At 49.7% G+C, this 20,647-nt stretch overlaps 1 protein-coding gene across 1 annotated transcript; it reads left to right on the top strand.

The window, feature by feature from the left end:
- The first annotated feature begins 1,675 nt into the window (after positions 1-1,675).
- FAM187B (family with sequence similarity 187 member B) lies at positions 1,676-5,614 on the top strand. Its single transcript, XM_063701894.1, has 2 exons — positions 1,676-2,456; positions 5,202-5,614. Exons 1-2 carry the CDS (start codon positions 1,735-1,737, stop codon positions 5,587-5,589), a joined length of 1,110 nt encoding a protein of 369 aa, XP_063557964.1. The 5' UTR covers positions 1,676-1,734; the 3' UTR covers positions 5,590-5,614.
- Positions 5,615-20,647: the final 15,033 nt, after the last annotated feature.

Raw genomic sequence — 20,647 nt, 5'->3', positions numbered from 1 at the left:
AATCAATTTGCAATATTTTCTTTGGGATAGTGTGTCTATGTTTACAAAAGAGATTGACCTGAGGTTTTTCTTTGTTGTAATGTCCTTATAAGGTTTTGATATAAGGTGATGCAAGTCTCATAGAAATGTTCCATCTTTTTCTATGTTGGGAAAAGTTTGGAAGATCATTTAATTAATTAATTAATTAATTAATTTTTTTTTTTGAGGCAGGGTCTCTGTCACCCAGACTGGAGTGCAGTGGCGCAATCTGCACTCACTGCAACCTCTGCCTCCTGGGTTCAAGCTATTCTCCTGCCTCGGCCACCTGAGTAGCTGGGATTACAGGTGCCCGACACCATGCCTGGCTAATGTTTTGTATTTTTAGTAGAGATGGGGCTTCACCGTGTTGGCCAGGCTGGCCTCGAATTCCTGACCTCAAGTGATTCTCCCATCTTGGCCACCCAAAGTGCTGGCAAGTGCTGGCATTACAGGTGTGAGCCACCGCCTGAGAAGGTGTTTAGAAAAGGGGATGGAAGGAAAGGGAGCAACTGAGAAAAATATTTGTTGAAGATGTAGTGAGTCATGCAGATGGCTGAGGGAAGAGACGGGGACCAGCACGTGCAATGGTTCTGGGGCAAGAGCCCCTCTGCCTGCCTGACAGATTCAGGGAACAGCGGGAGGCCAGCGTGGTTGGAGGGTAGGGAGTAGGGGGAAAGGTGCAGGAGGTCAGAACAGTAACCAGAGATAAATTTTTTTTAGTTTTTATTATTTTTTTTGAGATGGAGTTTCACGCTTGTCACCCAGGCTGGAGTGCAGTGGTGCGATCTCGGCTCACTGCAACCTCTGTCTCCCAGGTTCAAGTGATTCTCCTGCCTCAGCCTCCTGAGTAGCTGGGATTACAGATGCCCGCCATCACACCCAGATATTTAGTAGAGACGGGGTTTCACCACGTTGGCCAGGCTGGTCTTGAACTCCTGACCTCAGGTGATCCGCCCACCTCAGCCTCCCAAAAGTGCTGGGATTACAGGCATGAGCCACCGAGCCCAGCCCGAGAGGATTTGTTTACTGTTTTATCCCCAGTGCTAAGAAGTGTGCCCAGAACATAGTAAGAGTTCAGGAAATATGTGTTGAGTGTTCACATGTGACACCTTCATGCTCTTATTTCATCCCTGGGAATGTAGTCTCACCCCTGGAAAGGAAGGGGGGCAGGTAGTAGAGAAAACTGAATAGACAAATTAAGTTTGCTCCTTTCCCAGCAAAATGGAGGGCTTGGAATAGAAATTAAATATGGTCAGCAGGGCACAGTGGCTCACGCCTGTAATCCCAACACTTTGGGAGGCCAAGGTGGGAGGATGGCTTGAAGCCAGGAGTTCGAGACCAGCTTGGGCAACATAACAGGACCCCGTCTCTACAGAAAAAAATTTAAACTAGCTGGGCATGGTTAGCATGCACCTGAAGTCCCAGCTACTCAGGAGGCTGAGGTGAGAGGATTGCTTGATTCCAGGAGTTTGAGGCTGTAGTGAGTTGTGATTGCAGCACTGCCTTCCAGCCTGGGTAAAAGAGCGAGTCCTTGTCTAAAAAAAAAAAAAGAAAAACAGTGTTGTCAGCTTGTCACAAAACAAAAGGGGATGGTGACCTCACACACACATGTGGTAGCTGCAATTCATCCCACTGCCCAGGGCTGAGGCCAGAGTTCATGGGTGACCTCACAATGTTCGGGGTGGCACCAGCCCACTGCCACAGCCCCGGTCCACCATGCCACCCATGCTGTGGCTGCTGCTCCACTTTGCTGCCCCAGCGCTGGGGTTCTACTTTTCCATCAGCTGCCCCAGTGGTAAGCAGTGCCAACAGGCCCTATTCTCCGGCAATGATATTCTCCTGTATTGCAATTCCTCGGGGGCGCACTGGTACTATTTATTCACACAAGGCAAGAAGGGCAGGCTCACCAGCCTCACCAATATTTCCAATATGGAAATAATGCCCGAGGGCAGCCTTCTCATTAAAGATCCATTGCCCTCCCAGACGGGCTTCTACCACTGCTGGAACAAGAATGGCCGCCAAGTGGTGCAGTATGAAATTGACTTTCAGGATGTCACCACCCTGCATATAACACACAAGGACCTGGGTCAGAGGCCCCTGCAGAACGAGACCCTGCATTTGGGCAGCAAACAGCTCATTTTTACCTGGTGGGAGCCCTGGCAGGACTGCAACCGCTGTGAGGAGCCGGGCGAGCGTAAACGCCTGGGGTACTGCTACATTGAGGAGCCTCTGGAGGAAGCCATGCCCTGCTGGCTCTATCTGGGAGAGGTGCTGGTGTGGTCTAGCCGCTTGCAGCCTGAGCTGCATGTGGAAGCCTGCCACGTCCAGTGCACCAATAACACACAGTTAAGGGTGGATTACGTCATTTTTGACAACTTCAGGCTCGATGAGAAGACAGAATTTGCGTGGCTCGACTGTCCCTTAGGATCCATGTGCAGGTGATGGAATCCCTGCCTCTGGCCCCTAGCCAGATTCTTCTGGTCAGCGGATCCTTCATGGTAATATGTGCAGAGGGATGAGTGGGCGTTCTTTGCAGTTCAGCCACGTAGTGGTCATCAGGACAGTGCCAGGCCCTGCTCTTAAACAGTCCAAGGGGGACACAGCCCAGGGTGGTGCGAGCCGGGATGGGAAAAGCCCAGGCAGACAGATGGGGCTGTGACGGGGGAAGCCCAGGAAGCTTAGGGGCTCCAACAGGCCCCTGCTTCATCTGGAAAGGTCAGTGAGACCCTGGAGGAGAGGCTGGTGCCCCCGGGGCTTCCCATCAAGGCCTGCCTCCTAGAACTCACACTCATCTTCTTACTTCCTGCCAGGAGCCTCTGGAAAATACCCCCTTCCCCTCCTCTCCCCCAGTCCACCTGCCCCTTAATAAGAAATGCAGGCTGGGTGCGGTGGCTCATGCCTGTAATCCCAGCACTTTGGGAGGCCGAGATGGGTGGATCACCTGAGGTCAGGAGTTCAAGACCAGCCTGGCCAACATGGTGAAACCCTGTCTCTATTAGAAATACAAAAATTAGCCAGGTATGGTGGCACGTGCCTGTAATCCCAGCTACTCAGGAGGCTGATGCAGGAGAATCACTTGAACCCGGGAGGCGGAGGTTGCAGTGAGCCGAGATCACACCACTGCACTCCAGCCTGGGCAACATCACGAGACAACTCTGACTCAAAAAACAAAAAAACAAAAAAAAACCAGAAATCCATTGTCTCACCCTTCTGGAGGCTGTAAGTCTGAAATTAAGGTGTCAGTAGAACCACGCTCCCTCTCAGTCCCTCTGAGTGAGCTGGGCAGAATCCTCCCTTTTTCTAGCTTCTGGATGCAGTCAGAGATCCCAGTCTTCTCTGGCTTGTGGCTGCTTCTCTCCAATGCCCGCCTCCATCATCACTTGGTATTCTTCCTGGGTGTCTGTGTCCCTGTCTCTCTTTTCCTTTTCTTAAAAGGACACTGGTGAGATGGGATTGAGGGCCCACCTTATTCCAATATGCTCTCATCTCAACTGATTATATCTGCAATGATCCAATTTCCAAATAAGGTTACATTCTGAGATTCTGGGAAGGACATGCATTTTGCGGGGGCCACTGTCTAACTCAGTGCAGAGGTCTTGCCAGCCCCCGGCCACACGGGGTCATTGTGATGTGTTAAGGGGACTAAAGACTGTAGAGTGCCTGCCACAGCATCCAATAAGAAGTTCCACAATGTACCTAGCTGGGAATGCAAGCTTTTTTGATATTGTCTGTGGAGTATCCTCTCTGTTCTTCCACCACGCTGGGTGTGTCGGTGCCTGATTCATTTCTCCACTAAACACGTGTTCACTGCATATGTATATGCCAAGCTCCATTCTAGGGACCTGGGAAACAGTGAAGAACACAACCAACAGAGATTCTTGCCCTTGTGGCGCATAAATATATAGTTTTATTATTATTGTTGTTATTATTATTAGAGACAGGGTCTTGCTCTGTCACCCTGGCTGGAGTACAGTGGCACAATCACAGCTCACTGCAGCCTCAATTCCCCGGGCTCAGGTGATTCTCCCATCTCAGCCTCCACAGTAGCTGGGACTACAGACATGCACTACCACACTCGGCTAAGTTTTTAAGTTTTGTAGAGATGAGGTCTCACTTTGTTGCCCAGGCTGAGCCCAAACTCCTGGGCTCAAGTGATCCTCCCACATCGGCCTCCCAAAGTGCTGGGATTACAAACCTGAGCCACTGTGCCCGACCTATAGTATTTTGGATGGTGACGGAGCAGGAAGGGATGCTGGGAATAGGGGAGGTTAAAAGTGTAAAGTGGTGGGGTCAGGGAAGGCTCCTCTGAGAAGCTGCCATTTCAGCCCAACTGAAAGGAGGCGAGGAAGCCCTGGGGACAGAGGGAACAGCCAGGGCCAAGGCTGCACCCAGCATGTCAGAGGAACATCTAGGAGAGCAGTGTGGCTGGGCAGAGTGAGTAATGGGGAGAGTGAAGGAGATGAGACCAGACAGGCAAAGGCAGGTGGACTAATCATTTAAGGAGTGCCCTTGCTAACTCCTCCAAATAACCTTATGAGGTACAATCATTACTCTCCATTTTTTTTGGTTTCTTGTTTTCTTTTTTGGGACAGGGTCTTGCTCTGTCACCCAGGCTGGAGTGCAGTGCTGTGACTGGCTCACTGCAGCCTCAACCTCCTGGGCTCAAGTAATCCTCCCACCTCAGCCTCCTGAGCAGCTAGGACCACAGGCGCATGTCACCATGTCCAGCTAATTTTTTAAATTTTTGCAGACATGGGTTCTTGCTTTGTTGTCCAGGCTGGTCCTGAACTCCTGGGCTCAAGCCATCCTCCTTGCCTTTGCCTCTGAAAGTGTTGCGATTACAGGTGTGAGCCACCAAGCCTGGTCTAGACTCTTATTTTTACATAAAGAAATGGAAGTTCAAAGAGCTGGAGGCATTTGCCCAGGTCACCCAGCCAGTAAGGGGTGGGGCCAGTAAGGGGTGGAGCCAGGAAGGGGGGAGCCAGTAAGGGGTGGGGCCAGTAACGGGTGGAGCCCTGGGAGCCCCCAGCTGTGCCTCCTCCATCCCACTGTTGACGGCTGCACAGTGCTCCGTGGGGGATGGCGAGGAGGGGTACTGGGCGGTGCTTTATTTTCTGTTCCTCAGGGAGACGTCGGTCCCTCCTTTCTCCCTGGCCCTGCACCTGACCTTGTCCTCCTCGCAGGCCCGTCAACTGGCGTGCCAACGACACCCCCCTGACGTGGGAGAGCCAGCTCTCCGGCCAGGACTTCACCACCTTTCTGGACCCCTCCACCGGCGGCAGGCAGCTGCAGGTCTTCCAGCCGGCCGTCTACAAGTGCTTCGTGCAGCAGGAGCTCGTGGCCCAGTTCAAACCTGCCGCCAGTCTGGAGACGCTGGAGGCTCAGTGGAGAGAGAACGATGCCCAGTGGCGGGAGGCAAGGAAGGCCCTGCGGGGCAGGGCGGACTCCGTGCTCAAGGGGCTGAAGCTGGTGCTGCTCGTGGTCACCGTCCTGGCCCTGCTGGGGGCGCTGCTCAAGTTCATCCACCCTTCCCCGGGCAGGAGAAGCACACAGGTGCTGGTGGTGAAATAAAGCGAGCCCCCGGTGCACAAGCGGACCCGGCCTCCGGTTCTCTCTTAGCCACAGCCGCCCCTTCTGTCACTTCCGCCTCCGTGCCCCGTAGCCCAGGGTGACCGAGCTCTTCCCTGGGTCAGGTGCTGCTCTGTTAACTCATTAGTAATTTCCATAGAACAGATGAGGAAACTGAGGCTGGGGATTCTAGTTCAAACCAGGTTGCCTGGCCCAAGCCCTGTGTTCTTCAGAAGGAGGGAGAGATGGAACCAGACCATTCTTGGGGTGTCTCCCTAAAGGTAGTAACTCATAGCCTCCTCACTCACCCCATTCCCCCAACTACAAGATGGGGGATATGAGCAGGACACCTCTAGGCTCCCCAGATCTGCCCTGGGCCCTGCTGTCTTTTCCTGCCCATCCCTTGCCCACCCTCCCCACTGTGCCCAGGCCTTCAGGCCCAGCCACCACTCCCCAAGTCAGAGGCACTGCCAGATACGCGCCACTTTTCCAGGCTCTTGCGGTGGAGTGAGGCCCCTCAGGCCCTTGGAAGGGGAGACAGGCCCTTTTGCTGGTACAAGGTGCCAGGCCTGGCTCAGCTGACCTGCAGGAATCACCAGGCCTGACTGTTCCCAGAAATCACACACTGTTCAGCAGAGTGCAAGAGTGAAAAATAATTCATGCCATTAAAATTCATTGCCCTAATAGTGCAGTGAAGCCATGACTGGACAGAGATGAAACTCTCCCAGAACAGAACCTCTGCCCCCAGGATAGGGCAGGGCTCATCCTTCGTGTACCAGACACTGTTGCCAAAACACTTAAGGCTTCATGTGGTGCCCAGATGCTCAAAGATTCCTGCACAATGAGGGAGCGTTCCCTGAGAACTAAAGAGGCCTCCCTGGGAACCAGAGGTAGACAGTAATAATGATAATCATAGCAAACATTTGGGGACTTCCTGGTGAGGTCAAAACTCAAACCCTTCATAAGTGCTATGTCCCCATGATCACCCAAGAGGCTGGTGCTACTGTTAACCTTGTTTTGCAGCTGAGAACATCAAGACTCAGAAGCTTCAAGCAACTTGCCTGAGGTCACACAGTGAGCTTGGGAAGGGGCCAGCGGTTGGAAGGTGAAAGGAGACCTGAAGCGCCCACCCCAGGTCCCAGGGAGCCCCCCAATGCCTGCACCCATAGAAGCCCCAATTGTATGGGAGCTGGAGGTGGGACAGAGAGAGTCAAGCATGGGTCCCACACTCAAGGGGTTTGTTCTTTGCAGCACTGAAGTCTCACAACCCATAGCAGAGGCTGTCAGTGCCCCAGTGCTCCAAGGCTGTCAGGGTAGCTCGTAAGGTGACCCCAGTGACTTCCCACCTCCTGGTGTCCATGCCTTGTATGATCCCCTCCCCTCCAGTGTGGACAGACCTGTGACCTTACATCTAACCAACAGCACACAGTAAAGGTGTTGAGCTGTCACTCCCTAGCTTGCCTTATGTTATCTAAGACTCTGTCTTAGAAGATCAGAGGGAGGGAGCCTTGCTGGCTTGATGAAGTAAGCAGCCACATTGAGGAAGTCCATATGGTAGGGAGCTGTGGGTGGCCTCCAGGAGATGCAAGTGGCCTCTAGGACCTGAGGGAGGCTCCCAGTTGACAGCAAGCAAAAGGCCAGGACCCTCAGTCACACAGCCAGAGAGAAACGAACTCTGCCAATAACCCGGATGAACTCAGAAGTAGATTCATCCCCAGTCGAGCCTCCAGATGAAAGTGCAGCCTGATCCGTGTCTGACAGCAGCCTTCTGAGACCTCAGATGGAGGGCTCAGCTAAGCTGTGCCTGGACTCCTGATCCACAGAAACTGTGAGATCATAGACGTGTGTTGTTTTAAGCCACCGAATTTCTGGCAATCTGCTTTGCAGCAACAGACAACAAATACACTCACCCATATCCCTGAAAAGTCCTGGAAGTCCCCTGCAGCTTTAGCAGTCATGGGCATGATTCCAGTGGGTGCCAGGGGTTTCCTAACTCATACCAGAAGCCTGCTGGGCCACTTATGGAGCAGGCTAGAAGCTGGGCAGTTGACACCCCAGGAGCAGTCCTTAACCTCGAGGGACGGGAACGGGAGCACCCAGCTTCCTCACCCCTGTAAGGCACACTCTACACATCCTCTTGGAGGTCCCCAGGGGTAACATTCACAGGTGCGGGGGATTAGAGTGACATCTTTGGGAGGCGTTATTCAGCCTACCCCAAGCAGTTGCAGGCACAGGCAGCATATATAAGGGCTCTGGGGCTGGGTGTCTACTTGGTGGACGGAGCTGATTAGGACAGGAAGGCAACTGTGGAGAGAACATCAAGGAGGTCACCAGGGCCGAGAGTGTGTGGGACTCTGTAGGCCAGGGTAGCAGCTGTGGGCTTTATTTGAAATGAAATGGGAGCCACATGAGGGTTTTGAGCAGTGGAGAGACATGACCTGATGTCCACTTAAAATGGCGATTTTCCTGAGGTCAGGAGTTCGAGACCAGCCTTGCCAACACTGTGAAAACCCATCTATATGAAAAATACAAAAATTAGCCAGGCGTAGTGGCGGGGCTGTAATTCCAGCACTTGGGAGGCTGAGACATGAGAATTGCTTGAACCCACGAGGCAGAGGTTGCAGTGAGCCAAGATTGCGCCACTGTACTCCAGCCTGGCCAACAAAGACAGACTTCATCTCAAAAAAAAAAAAAAAAGTGATTCTGACAAGGTGGGGTTCCTTACAGGTAAGGGTGGGTTGCCCCCCCCAGGTTGCAGCAGGGAGTAGCAGCCGCTTTGCGTGTGGCCAGCTGTACAATGAGAAACTTTCCTCACCAAGCAGGAGACATGGTCAGGCCCAGCCTTGCCACCCTCCCCTGCACAACAGAGTGCAGCGTAAGACAAAACTCGCCCCAGATTCCATTTTTAACCATCCTATTCTTCCCTCTTCCTTTTCTTATTGTAATTTTTTAACTTCTTAGGCCTATGTTTTCGGGGAAAAAAATAATTGCTTATAAATGCAATTCCAGTACTTAGCCTTGCTATACGGCTCTTCTACTCTGCCAGAGAAAGAAAAGGAAAAAATATTCCCTTTCTTTCTAAAGCTGTCACCTTAGAACAAATTGTCACCTTAGAACAAATTGTATAAAGGCCTGGTGAGTGGAGCATGGAGTGGGTTCCCCTCATCCCTTGGCTGGACATGTCGGACAGTGCTCAACTTGTACAACTCCACATGACGACCCCGAATACAGATACTTTCTGCATCATAAAATTGTCTTGGCAGGCCAGGCACAGTGGCTCACATCTGTAATTCCAGCACTTTGAGAGGCTGAGGCAGGCAGATCACGAGGTCAGGAGTTCAAAACCAGCCTGGCCAGCATGGTGAAACCCTGCCTCTACTAAAAATACAAGAGTTGGCCAGGTGTGGTGGCATGTGCCTGTAATCCCTGCTACTGGGGAAGCTGAGGCAGGAGAATCACTTGAACCCAGGAGGTGGAGGTTGCAGTGAGCCAAGATTGCACCACTGCATTCCAGCCTGGGCAACAGAGCAAGTCTCCATTTCAAAAAAAAAAATTGTCTTGGCAAATCCTACCGCTATTGAAGGAGTCTCATTTGTTACTCTGTATTAGTCAGTATAGGATAGGCTCCACTGCAGTAATAAATACACTCCAGAATAAAACACAGAGGTTTATTTCCTGCTTACATTAGTATCAAGCAAAAGGGGCTTGCTGCCAGTTGCACAACAAGCCAATACTATGGCATGAGGTTTTTGAGAAAATAAAAGCTTTATATTGCAGGTTAACTTCCAAGGAGACAGGAGTCCCACTAAAATCTGTCTCCCTATGCTGGCTTTAAGGCAGTAATTTTACCAGGAAAGGTTCAGGGGGTGGATTCTGGGATTAGCTGGTGATTGGTGGAAGCCAAGGGGAGGTCTGGAAAGTCCTCAGGCATGCATAGTTCTCTCTCATGCCCCCTTAGGGGGTCCCATGTGCAAACTTGACTGGTTAGTATGAAACTTTGGGCTGTGACTTCAGCAAACTGGTTCTGCACAGACTCCACTTAGCCATATTGTTTCCAATTGATTTCAGCCAGTTCTTTTATCTCATAAGTGGAGGGAGTGGTTCACATTTCCGCAAGTTGTTTCTTATCTGCCATCCTGCAAACTCAAGAATTTCTGTTAGTTACTGATTTCTTTTAACTCTTTGGGGCATGGTTTCAACCTCATAGTCTCAGCTCAGGTGGCTTTCTTTCACTTGATTCAGATAACTCAGCAATGCAGGCTGCCATCTGAAGTACTGGCTTCCAAGGTCACCACACAATGGACAGAGAGAACATGGAACTGAGTATGAAGGGTAGAGCTGGGCCTAGAAGTGTCATCTGTTTTGTCCACTGGCCGGAACATTTCATTGGCCAGAACGCAGTCACATGACCCCTCCTCAACTGCAAAGCAAGCTGGGAAATATGGCTGCCTGTGTGCCCAGGAAGAGGAGGTAAATTGTTGGCCATCTGGCCAATTAACGCCCAGGTGGGGATTCAGAAATTGTGGCCATGTCCTGTGAAAGCAATTCTAACCACTAAAAAAAAAGAATCTGTAATTCTGATTCCTTGTACAAATAATTTGTTGACCTGAGAATAATATGGACTTCTCTGAATTCCTAAAACTTGTATATACTTATCATTTCCTTGTTCAGACATAAGAAGTTCATTGGCATCTATTAATACCTCTTTACAGGCAGGGCGCGGTGGCTCACACCTGTAATCTCAGCACTTTGGGAGACTGAGGCAGGTGGATCACCTGAGGTCAGGAGTTGGAGACCAGCCTGGCCAACATGGCGAAACCCCGTCTCTCCTAAAAATACGAAAAATTAGTCAGGCATGGTGGTGGGTGCCTGTAACCCCAGCTACTTGGGAGGCTGAAGCAGGAGAATTGCTTGAACCCAGGAGGTGGAGGTTGCAGTGAGCCAAGATCACACCATTGCACTCCAGACTGGTCAACAGAGTGAGACTCTGTCTCAAAAAGAAAACCTCTTTACTGCACGATGGACGACTGCTCGCTTTTCCCTTTTCCTTGCACCACACATGCTCCTTCCAGCTCCAATCAAACTGGTTGCATAAGCTGTTTCTACTCATTACTCTCCTCACTATATGCTGTGCCCTCCAACCTAGAAAACTCTTACTTTCCCCTTCTCTTAGTTAACTGCTCTTATACTTCAAGCATCATTGCCTCATGGAAGTCTTCCCATCACACATATGCTTTCAGAATGGTCATGAGTGCTGCTCCCTGAATCCCCCTGGCTCTCTCCCTTCCAAGCATAGGACGGAATGCCATTTCTGGTCCTCCTTATGGTTGGGTGGGGCCTTGCAACTAGCTCTGGCCAATGAAGTGTGGGCAGAAGTAATACAGTCACTTCTAGGCCAGAGCACTTAATTGCCTGGGCAAAGATACTCTAGGATTCTCTTTCCCTCTGCACAGAGCCCACAATTCTTGAGGTGGAGACCATTCTGCCAGCCTGGATTGAAAAGGAGGAGAAGTGAAACTGACCTACAATAGATGTGACAGATAAAAAGTAAACTTTTGTTATTATAAGGTGCTAAGACTTGGGGGATGTTTGTTACCACAGCATAACCCAGCCTATTCTGACTGATACATTCTCCTTCCAAAACACTTGTCTCTTTTGCAATTTTTCACTGTTTCTGTCACTATCAGATTAGTATTTTTCTTTAAGCTACAAATTGAGAGCTCCATGAGGTCAGGAATTTGTGGTTGTTGTTCTCCATTGTATCCCCAGATTCTGAAAGAGCTGGAACAACGTAAGACCTCAATAAATGTAAACTGAAGGGCTGGACGTAGTGGCTCATGCCTGTAATCCCAGCACTTTGGGAGGCCAAGGTGGGTAGATCACCTGAGGTCGGGAGTTCCAGACCAGCCTGGCCAACATGGTGAAACCCTGTCTCTACTAAAAATACAAAAATTAGCCGGGCGTGGTGGCACAGGCCTGTAATCCCAGCTACTCGGAAGGCTGGGGCATGAGAATTGCTTGAACCTGGGAGGCAGAGGTTGCAGTGAGCTGAGATGGCGCCATTGCACTCCCGCCTGGGTGACAGAGTGAGACTCTGTTTAAAAAAATAAAAAATAAAAAAATACTAAACTGAAGGAAGAAATGATTGAGCAAGACTCCTGGGAGGTAGGTACAATTATCCTTATTTTACAGGGATAAAATGGAAGATTGGAATGGTTGCATTGATTGCTCAATATCACATGTCAGGTAAACGGCAGAGATTGGATCATAACCCAGGTCTAACTGAATTCAGAGCTTGTTACAACAATGTGCTGCTACCTGTTCTGAATGGGTAGGTCTCAGGTTACCAGGTCTTGGTTCTTATTCCCAAGGGTTTTTGTTCTGCCACCAAGGAATGTCTCTGTGTTGGTGATATTAAGGGCTAAGAGGCTGGGGACCTATGGGCCGTTGGGGGACTACACTAAAATGACCCACAGCTGGCCAGGTGTGGTGGCTCATGCCTGTAATCCCAGCACATTGGGAGGCCGAGGTGGGCGGATCATGAGGTCAGGAGATCGAGAACATCCTGGCTAACATGGTGAAACCCCGTCTCTACTAAAAATACAAAAAATTAGCCAGGCATGGTGGCGGGCACCTTAGTCCCAGCTATTCGGGAGGCTAAGGCAGGAGAATGGCGTGAACCTGGGAGGTGGAGCTTGCAGTGAACTGAGATTGCGCCACGGCACTCCAGCCTGGGTGACAGAGCGAGACTCTGTCTCAAAAAAAAAAGAAAGAAAGAAAGAAAGAAAAATGACCCACAGCTGTCTGGACAAGGCAAAAAGGTTCATGGTGGGCAGGGTGTTATTCAACTGTCTCTCTGCCTTTCATTTTACCTCTTTTTAAATTGAGTGTTCACTCTCTGCCAATGTTATGGACTGCATGTCCTCTCAGAAATTTGCATGTTGGAGGCCGGGCGCGGTGGCTCACGCCTGTAATCCCAGCACTTTGGGAGGCCGAGGCGGGCGGATCACGAGGTCAGGAGATCGAGACCATCCTGGCTAACGTGGTGAAACCCCGTCTCTACTAAAAATACAAAAAAAAAAAAAAAAATTAGCTGGGCGTGGTGGTGGGCGCCTGTAGTCCCAGCTACTCGAAAGGCTGAGGCAGGAGAATCGCTTGAACCTGGGAGGTGGAGGTTGCAGTGAGCCAAGATCGCGCCACTGTACTCCAGCCTGGGCGACAGAGTGAGACTCCGTCTCAAAACAAACAAACAAACAAAAAAAAAAAAAACAAAAAAAAACAACAACAACAAAAGAAGAAATTTGCATGTTGACATCTTAACCCCCAATGGCATAGTGTTGCAGGGGAGCTCTTGTGAGGTCATTAGGTCATGAGGGTGGAGCCCTCATGATAGGATTAGTGTTCTTATAAGAGACACCAAAGAGCTTGCCTTTTCTCTCTCTGCTCTCTGATATGTGAGGACACAGCAAGAAGATGGCCATCTGCAAACCAGGGAACAGCCCTCATCATACATCACTTCTCCTGGCACCTTGATCTTGGACTTCCCAGCCTCCAGAACTGTGAGAAATAAATGTTTGTTGTTGAAGCCACCTAGGCTATGGCTAGGCTATAGCCACCTAGGCTGTAATTTATTATAGCAGCCTGAACAGAGTAAGACAGCCAGGCTCTGTGCCAAGAGTTTTAGGATCATGAGCTCATGACATCCTCATGACCATCCCAAATGGTTCCTGTTTTTCACAAGAGGAACTCTGGCACAGAGATGTGAGTTTATTTGCCCATGTTTACAAAGTGTATTGGTTAGTGTATCAGTTATGGCTGCCAAACAAAACATCCCCCAAGTCAGAGATTTAAATTATTGTTTAATAATAATTGTAAGCATTCATTATTGCTTACAAGTCTACAAATTAGTTGGGCAGTTCTGGTTTCAGCTGTGATCATTCTTGCTTCTCTGATCAACAGCAGTGAATTGGGGTTGGCTCTGCTGATCTTGGCTGACTCGATAGTTGGCTCTCTGTAGGCTGGACCAGATGTCATCAGCTGGAGCAGCTGGGTTCTCCTCCACCTGGTCTCTCATTCTCCAGCAGGCCAACCCAGGTGTGTCCACAAGGTGGTGGCAGGAGTCCAAGAAAGTGAATGGAAGTTGCAAGGTCACTTGAGACCCAGCCTCCGAACTAGCACAGTATCACCAGGGACTGGGATGTAGAGGCCTCACCTTGTCATGTGACCTGGAGGTCAGGGTTTTGGAAGGCCCTTGGGCAAGGTTGAGTTAAACCAGACAAAGCAGTTCTCTACTGTTGCCAAAGAAATCATCTAAAATGGCTTAAAACAACATTGATGGATTTATCTGTCCATTCTGCAGGTTGGTAATGTAGGTTGGGCTCACTCATGCATCTGTGGCCGGCACTGTGTAGCTAGGTGGCTCTGCCTCATGGGGCTGGATGGGCAGTTCGCTGGGGAGCCTCCAGCCTCTCATCCTCCAGCAGGCTAGCCCGGTCATGTTCACAAGGTCATGGCAAGGTCAACTAAGAGAGTACATGGAAGCGGCAAGGTTTCTTGAAGTCTAGGCTTGAAACTAACACAGCATTACTTTCACCATGTTTGATTGGCCAAAAGAAATTACAAGGTCAGCCCAGATTCAAGGGGTGGAGACACAGACTCCATCGCTTGATGGGAAGAGTGGCAAAGTCACCTTGTAAGAATGTACACAAGGAGGCATGAAAGAGTGTGTCCATTCTGCAACATCCTACCACAAGCTCTCAGTAACAGCCTGGATTCTAACGCACGATGCATGTGGCCTCCACATGGCCTACTCTCTTAAGCTGTATCACTTCTTTTTTTTTTTTTTTTTTTCTGAAATGGAGTCTTGCTCTGTCGCCCAGACTGAAGTACAGTGGCATGATCTTGGCTCACTGCAATTTCCACCTTCCAGGTTCAAGTGATTCTCCTGACTAAGCCTCCTGAGTAGCTGGGATTACACATGCATGCCACCACGTCTGGCTAATTTTTGTATTTTTTTAGTAGAGATGGGGTTTCACCATGTTAGCCAGGCTGGTCTCGAACTCCTGACCTCAAGTGATCCACCACCTCAGCCTCTCAAAGACCTGGGATTACAGGCGTGAGCCACCACACCCTGCTGTATCACTTTTGTTCCTCTCCTTAGCTTCCCTCGGCTTCTCATATAGCTTCCCTTTCTGTTATTTGAGCCCCCAAGAGCTTTCTGTATTAAAACACATTTGGCTGGAAGTAACAGATATCTGAGCAAAGCATTCTAAGCTAAGAAGGAATTTATTGGGTCTTGGAATTGAGAGCCAATACATTGAGAGTCCAGGGTTTGAGTTTTGCTTCAGGCACAGTTAGATCCAGGTGCTCACACAATGTCCTCCAAAGTCATCTTCCTCCATCTCTCTACTCCACTTTTTTTCTGCATTGCCTTAATCCTCAAGCAGATGCTTCCCACGAAGAGATGAGGTGTCCTTCAGCAGCTCCAGGATTCCATCACAGCAGCTTAGCAACCTTGATGCGGGGTGAGCACAACCACTTGTAACAAGAACATCAATGGTGGCAACAACATTGGAGTATTTATTGTGTGCCAGGCTCTCATCTGAGTACTTGGCGGGTGTTTGCTTATTTTATCCCTATTACACCCTATAAGGTACAGATAATCATCACTCCCGTTTTACAGATGGAGGAACTGAGGCACAGACATTACAGGAAAGGGGTCCGGATCCAGACCCCAAGAGAGGGTTCTTGGATCTCGCACAAGAAAGAATTCAGGGCAATTCCATAGAGTAAAATGAAGGCAAGTTTATTAAAAAAGTAAACGGATAAAGAATGGCTACTCAATAGACAGAGCAGCTCTGAGGGCATCTGGTTGCCCATTTTTATGGTTATTTCTTGATGTTATGCTAAACAAGGGGTGGGTTACTCATGTCTCCCCTTTTTAGACCATATAGGGTAACTTCCTGACGTTGCCATGGTATTTGTAAACTGTCGTGGTGCTGATGGGAGTGTCATATTGAGGACGAACAGAGTTCACTCTGGTTTTGGTGGGTTTTGGCCAGCTTCTTTACTGCAAACTGTTTTATCAGCAAGGTCATTATGACCTGTATCTTGTGCTGACCTCCAATCTCATCCTGTGAGTTAGAATGCCTAACCGTCTGGGAATGCAGCCTCATTTTACCCAGCCCCATTCAAGATGGAGTTGTTCTGGTTCACATGCCTCTGACACAGAGAGATTATATCCAGGTTTAAGGTTACATTGGTTGCAAGTGGTGGAGCTGAGCATTGAACCCAACTGGGCTGGCTCTAGAGTCCTTGCTCTTAACTATCACTAGCAGAAAAATAATAATAGCAAAACGTTTTTCAGAGCAGATAATCTGTGCCTGGCATTATTCTGAGTATCAGGAAATCATGATCATGATCAACATCCATTGAATCCTTCCAGCAGCCCTATGAGGTAGATTCTATGAGGCATTACCTTCATTTCCCAGACGGGGGAAATTGAGGTACTGAGAGCATAGACAAGCCTGAGGTCCCCTATGGAGCAGCTGGGACTTGAACCTAGGCAGCGGGGGTCCAGAGTCCACATCTGCCACCCCCAGGGCCTCATCCCTGAGTCAGGGGTGAGGTCAGCCTCAGAGAACTTCATGAAGTAAGATGGAGGGAGGGGCCCAGGACAGCCCAGCGAGCTCACGAGTCATGTGTCCACCTTTCCCTCCTCTGCCCTCTTCCCATAGCCGGGTCCAGTCTTCCCAGAATTCACCTGTGAATAGACTGACCAAATGCAAGCTGGACCAGCGGGGTGAGTCCAGGCAAAGCCAGCAAAGAGGCCAGTGGCCCAGCCTGAGCCACAAGGCGGGGCTTGCCAGGGCCCACAGTGGCTGGTGTAAACCTATGGCAAGGAGGGCATGGGGGTGGAAGGGAAGACCCCCTCATTCCCCAGGGAAGCTGGGGCTCACTTCGAGTCCTGCCTCACGCACCTGCACGTGACTATAACCTTGACACTCATCAGACCTCTGCAAGACAATCCTCGTCCACTGCCCTGACAGGAAGCCTGGGCAAGATGCCAAGTCATATTTAATGCATTTATGAGAAACCAAGACGTGGCTATTTATAGCCCTTTGATTCATCTGCCAAGTGAGAACCGGGTACATGCAATGACATCTTACGAGTGGAAAGTAGGCAATGCCATCTGCCCCTTACCACAGACAACAGGCACACCTTGCTGCGTGGGCTCAACAGGTTCTCACGCCAACCTGTGGGAATGCCACGGACAATGGTCCCCATTCTGCAGTGCAGAAACTGAGGCTTGGGAAGGGACAGTCACTTGCTTCATGGACAATGTGTGGCAGGGCTGGGGATGGAATCCAGGTGGACTCTTAACTCACCCTGCAAGCTGTCTCGGCTGCACGGTCCACACCCCACTGTCAACTCCTTTAAAGACAAAACTCTTGGCCGGGCACGGTAATCCCAGCACTTTGGGAGGCCAAGGTGAGTGGATCATAAGGTCAGGAGTTTGAGACCAGCCTGGCCAATATGTTGAAACCCCGTCTCTACTAAAAATACAAAAATTAGCTGGGCATGGTGGCGTGTACCTATATTCCCAGCTACTCAGGAGGCTGAGGCAGAAGAATCACTTGAACCCAGGAGGCGGGGTTGCAGTGAGCCGAGATCATGCCGCTGCACTCCTGCCTGGGCGACAGAGCAAGACTCCGTCTCAAAACAAAACAAAACAAAACAACTGTTTTCTGAATAGTTCATGGGACTCTTTGGAAACATTCTGCTTGTTTCCTGCCTTCTTTTTTCAGCCCTATCTCTTCTTTCTGGCCCTCTTCCTTCCTCTTTGATATTAAAATACTTTTCTTTTTTTTTTTTCTTTTGAGATGGAGTCTTGCTGTGTTGCCCAGGCTGGAGTGCAGTGGTGTGACCTTGGCTCACTGCAACCTCCACCTCCCGGGTTCAAGTGATTCTCCCGCCTCAGCCTCCGCAGTAGCTGGGATTACAGGTGTGCATTACAATGCCCAGCTAGTTTTTGCATTTGGTGTTTTTTTTTGTTTTTTTTTTTTTGAGACGGAGTCTCGCTCTGTTGCCCAGGCTGGAGTGCAGTGGTGTGATCTTGGCTCACTGCAAGCTCCTCCTCCCGGGTTCACACCATTCTCCTGCCTCAGCCTCCTGAGGAGCTGGGACTACAGGCACATGCCACCATGCCCGGCTAATTTTTTTCTTTTTTTTTTTTTAGTAGAGACGGAGTTTCACCGTGTTAGCCAGGATGGTCTCGATCTCCTGACCTCGTGATCCACCTGCCTCGGCCTCCCAAAGTGCTGGGATTATAGGCGTGAGACACCGTGCCCTGCCTAGTTTTTGTATTTTTAGTAGAGACGGGGTTTTGCCATGCTGGCCAGGCTGGTCTTGAACTCCTGACCTCAAGTGATACGCCCACCTCAGTCTTCCCAAGTACTGAGATTACAGGTGTGAGCCCCCGGGCCCGGCCTAAAATGCTTTATTTCTTGTCTCTCCTTTCTTCATTCCTTTCCCCCTTCCTTTCCTCTTTTTCCTTTATTTCTTTATCTCTTTTATTCAAGGCAATAAACATGATATTAGCAATTGCTGATGTTAGAATGGGCTCACAAGTATCCCAAGTCTTCCTCGCCCAGCCTCTGTTGATTCTCAAGTACATACCACGTTTCCCTCCATTTCACGGACATGGGGAATGCCAGGGCGGCTCCTCCCAGCTGAGTCCCCAGTGCATGTGTGATTTGGTTTGCTCCTGTCACTGACACCCGTGGTGTTGTGGCCACTGAGGCTGAAATCCAAAAGAGGGCACCAGAAATGTATCGAGAAAGTGCCCATCCTTGAGGAAATCTGATGTTCGATTTGTCCTTACTCTGCAGTGATCTTTTTTGGTGGGAGGTTCCTGGAGGTGTCCCCATTGCCTTTCATGGGGTCTCCTCTCTGTGCCTAAGTTTCCCCCTATGTAAAATGGGGTTAGCACTGGTACCCACCTCATTCTTATTGTTGGGAGGATTAAACTGTAATATGGAGTGCTTAGAACCATGCTTTGGCAGCATGTGCGTCACGAATGTTTCCTGTTGTTGGTGGCGCTGTTGTTATCAGACCCTGGCTTTGGAAGCTGGGTCAGACACCTAGCAAAACCCTCTGCCTGGGTGTGCCCACGGGGACTGTTCTGGGCCGCAAACTTCCAAGCTGAAGCCTGCCCTGCAGGCAGGATGTCCGGCCTCCAACCGCAGCCTCCAAATCTTGATCAACAACTCTGATTTTATTGCCTCTCTGCCCAGATATCATCAGTGGGGGCATGGACGCTTACATGAATGCTTGGGGTCTCATAAGGGGCACTCTGCAGATTCCAAGATTCACAGCTTCTGGCCTCATGTCCTGACTGCCCCCCACCCCCAGCCCCTGGTATGCTGGTGTTGCCACAGTGTCCAGCCACCTATCTCTCCTCCACCACCTCTTCCTTCCTCCAGAGGCAAGCAGTAGTCACATTTCTGCTGTCATGTGTCTCTCACAATTTCCACATTTTTTTTTTTTTTTCAGAGACAGGGTCTTGTTCTGTTGCCCAGGCTGGAGTGCAGTTGTGCAATCATAGCTCACTGAAGCCTTGAACTCCTGGGCTCAAACAATCCTCCCACCTCAGCCTCCTGAGTAGCTAGGACTACAGGCATGCACCACCATGCCCTGCTAATTTTTAATTTTATTTATTTATTTATTTTTTCTTTGAGACAGAGTTTCGCTCTTGTCGTCCAGGCTGCAGTGCACTGGTGCGATCTCGGCTCACTGCAATCTCCGCCTCCCATGGTTCAAGCGCTTCTCCTGTCTCAGCTTCCTGAGTAACTGGGATTACAGGTACCTGCCACCATGCCTGGTTAATTTTTGTATTTTTAATAGAGACAGGATTTCACCACGTTGGCCAGGCTGGTCTCGAACTCCTGACCTCAAGTGATCCACCTGCCTCAGCCTCCCAAAGTGCTGGGATTACAGGCATGAGCCACCGTGCCCACCTAATTTTTAAATTTTTTTTTTGTAGAGACAGGGACTCACTATGTGGCCCAGGCTGGTCTCAAACTCCTAACCTCAAGTGATCCTCCCACGTTGGCCTCCCACATGGTGGGACTACAGGCGTGGGCCACCACGCCCAGCTGCCTCTGCATGTCTTAAGGAGATGTTTATGCCACTGATTTGTGATTGTCAACGTTACCACAGAGCCCTTCTCTGTTGACTTCCTGCCCTGGAAGGAGAGGAGTGGATTCAGACCACTCCCCTTCTGATGTAATGATGCCACGCAACCTCCCTGGTCTCAGGGTCCACATCTGTGAATGAGAATAACAGTACCTATCTCAGAAGGTTGTAGTGAGGAGTGAACAAATTCATTCATACGAAGCACTGAGAACAGGGCTTTGCCCACAGTACAGGCAGTGTGTGAACTCTCACTGTTGTTCATAACTATGATCATCATCACTTTTATTTTATTTTATTTTATTTTTTGACACGGAGTCTCACTCTGTCACCTGGGCTGGAGTGCAGTGATATGATCTCAGATCACTGCAACCTCTGCCTCCTGGATTCAAGTGATTCTCCTGAGTAGCTGGGATTATAAGCATGCGCTGTCACGCCTGGCTAATTTTTGTATTTTTGGTAGAGATGGTGTTTCACCATGTTGGCCACGCTGGTCTCAAACTCCTGACCTCAGGTGATCCACCTGCCTTGGCTTCCCAAAGTGCTGGGATTACAGGCGTGAGCCACCGCACCTGGCCCCATCATCTAGATTCTACAATTGTTAACATTTTTCTGTATTTACTTTATTACATATCTATCAGTCCATTCCTCTATTTATCAAGTCATCTGATTTTTTAAAAATGTATTTTTAAAGAAGCTTAAAGAATTTTAAAGCAGACATCAGACATCAGTACTCTTTACCCTTAAACATTTCAGGATTCATATCACCAACTGGAGTTCAATGTTTGCAGTTATCTTTGAGATTTTATAAATTTGCATGCAATGAAATGCACACATATGAAACATCCATTTGCTGAATTTCTTAGTA

The sequence above is a fragment of the Gorilla gorilla genome, chromosome 20, assembly GCF_029281585.2.
Source record: "Gorilla gorilla gorilla isolate KB3781 chromosome 20, NHGRI_mGorGor1-v2.1_pri, whole genome shotgun sequence".
In the NCBI taxonomy this organism is placed as follows: domain Eukaryota; kingdom Metazoa; phylum Chordata; class Mammalia; order Primates; family Hominidae; genus Gorilla; species Gorilla gorilla.
Note: the sequence above shows the minus strand (reverse complement) of the source record. Positions and strands in the feature narration are given on the sequence as shown.

What these genes read in the sequence shown, in the direction of transcription:
- FAM187B (XM_063701894.1), top strand. Translation starts at nt 1,735, where the DNA reads ATGCCACCCATGCTGTGGCTGCTGCTCCACTTTGCTGCCCCAGCGCTG. An exon ending in CCCTTAGGATCCATGTGCAG is followed by an intron (nt 2,457 to 5,201) that starts GTGATGGAATCC and finishes TCCTCCTCGCAG; the next exon opens with GCCCGTCAACTGGCGTGCCA.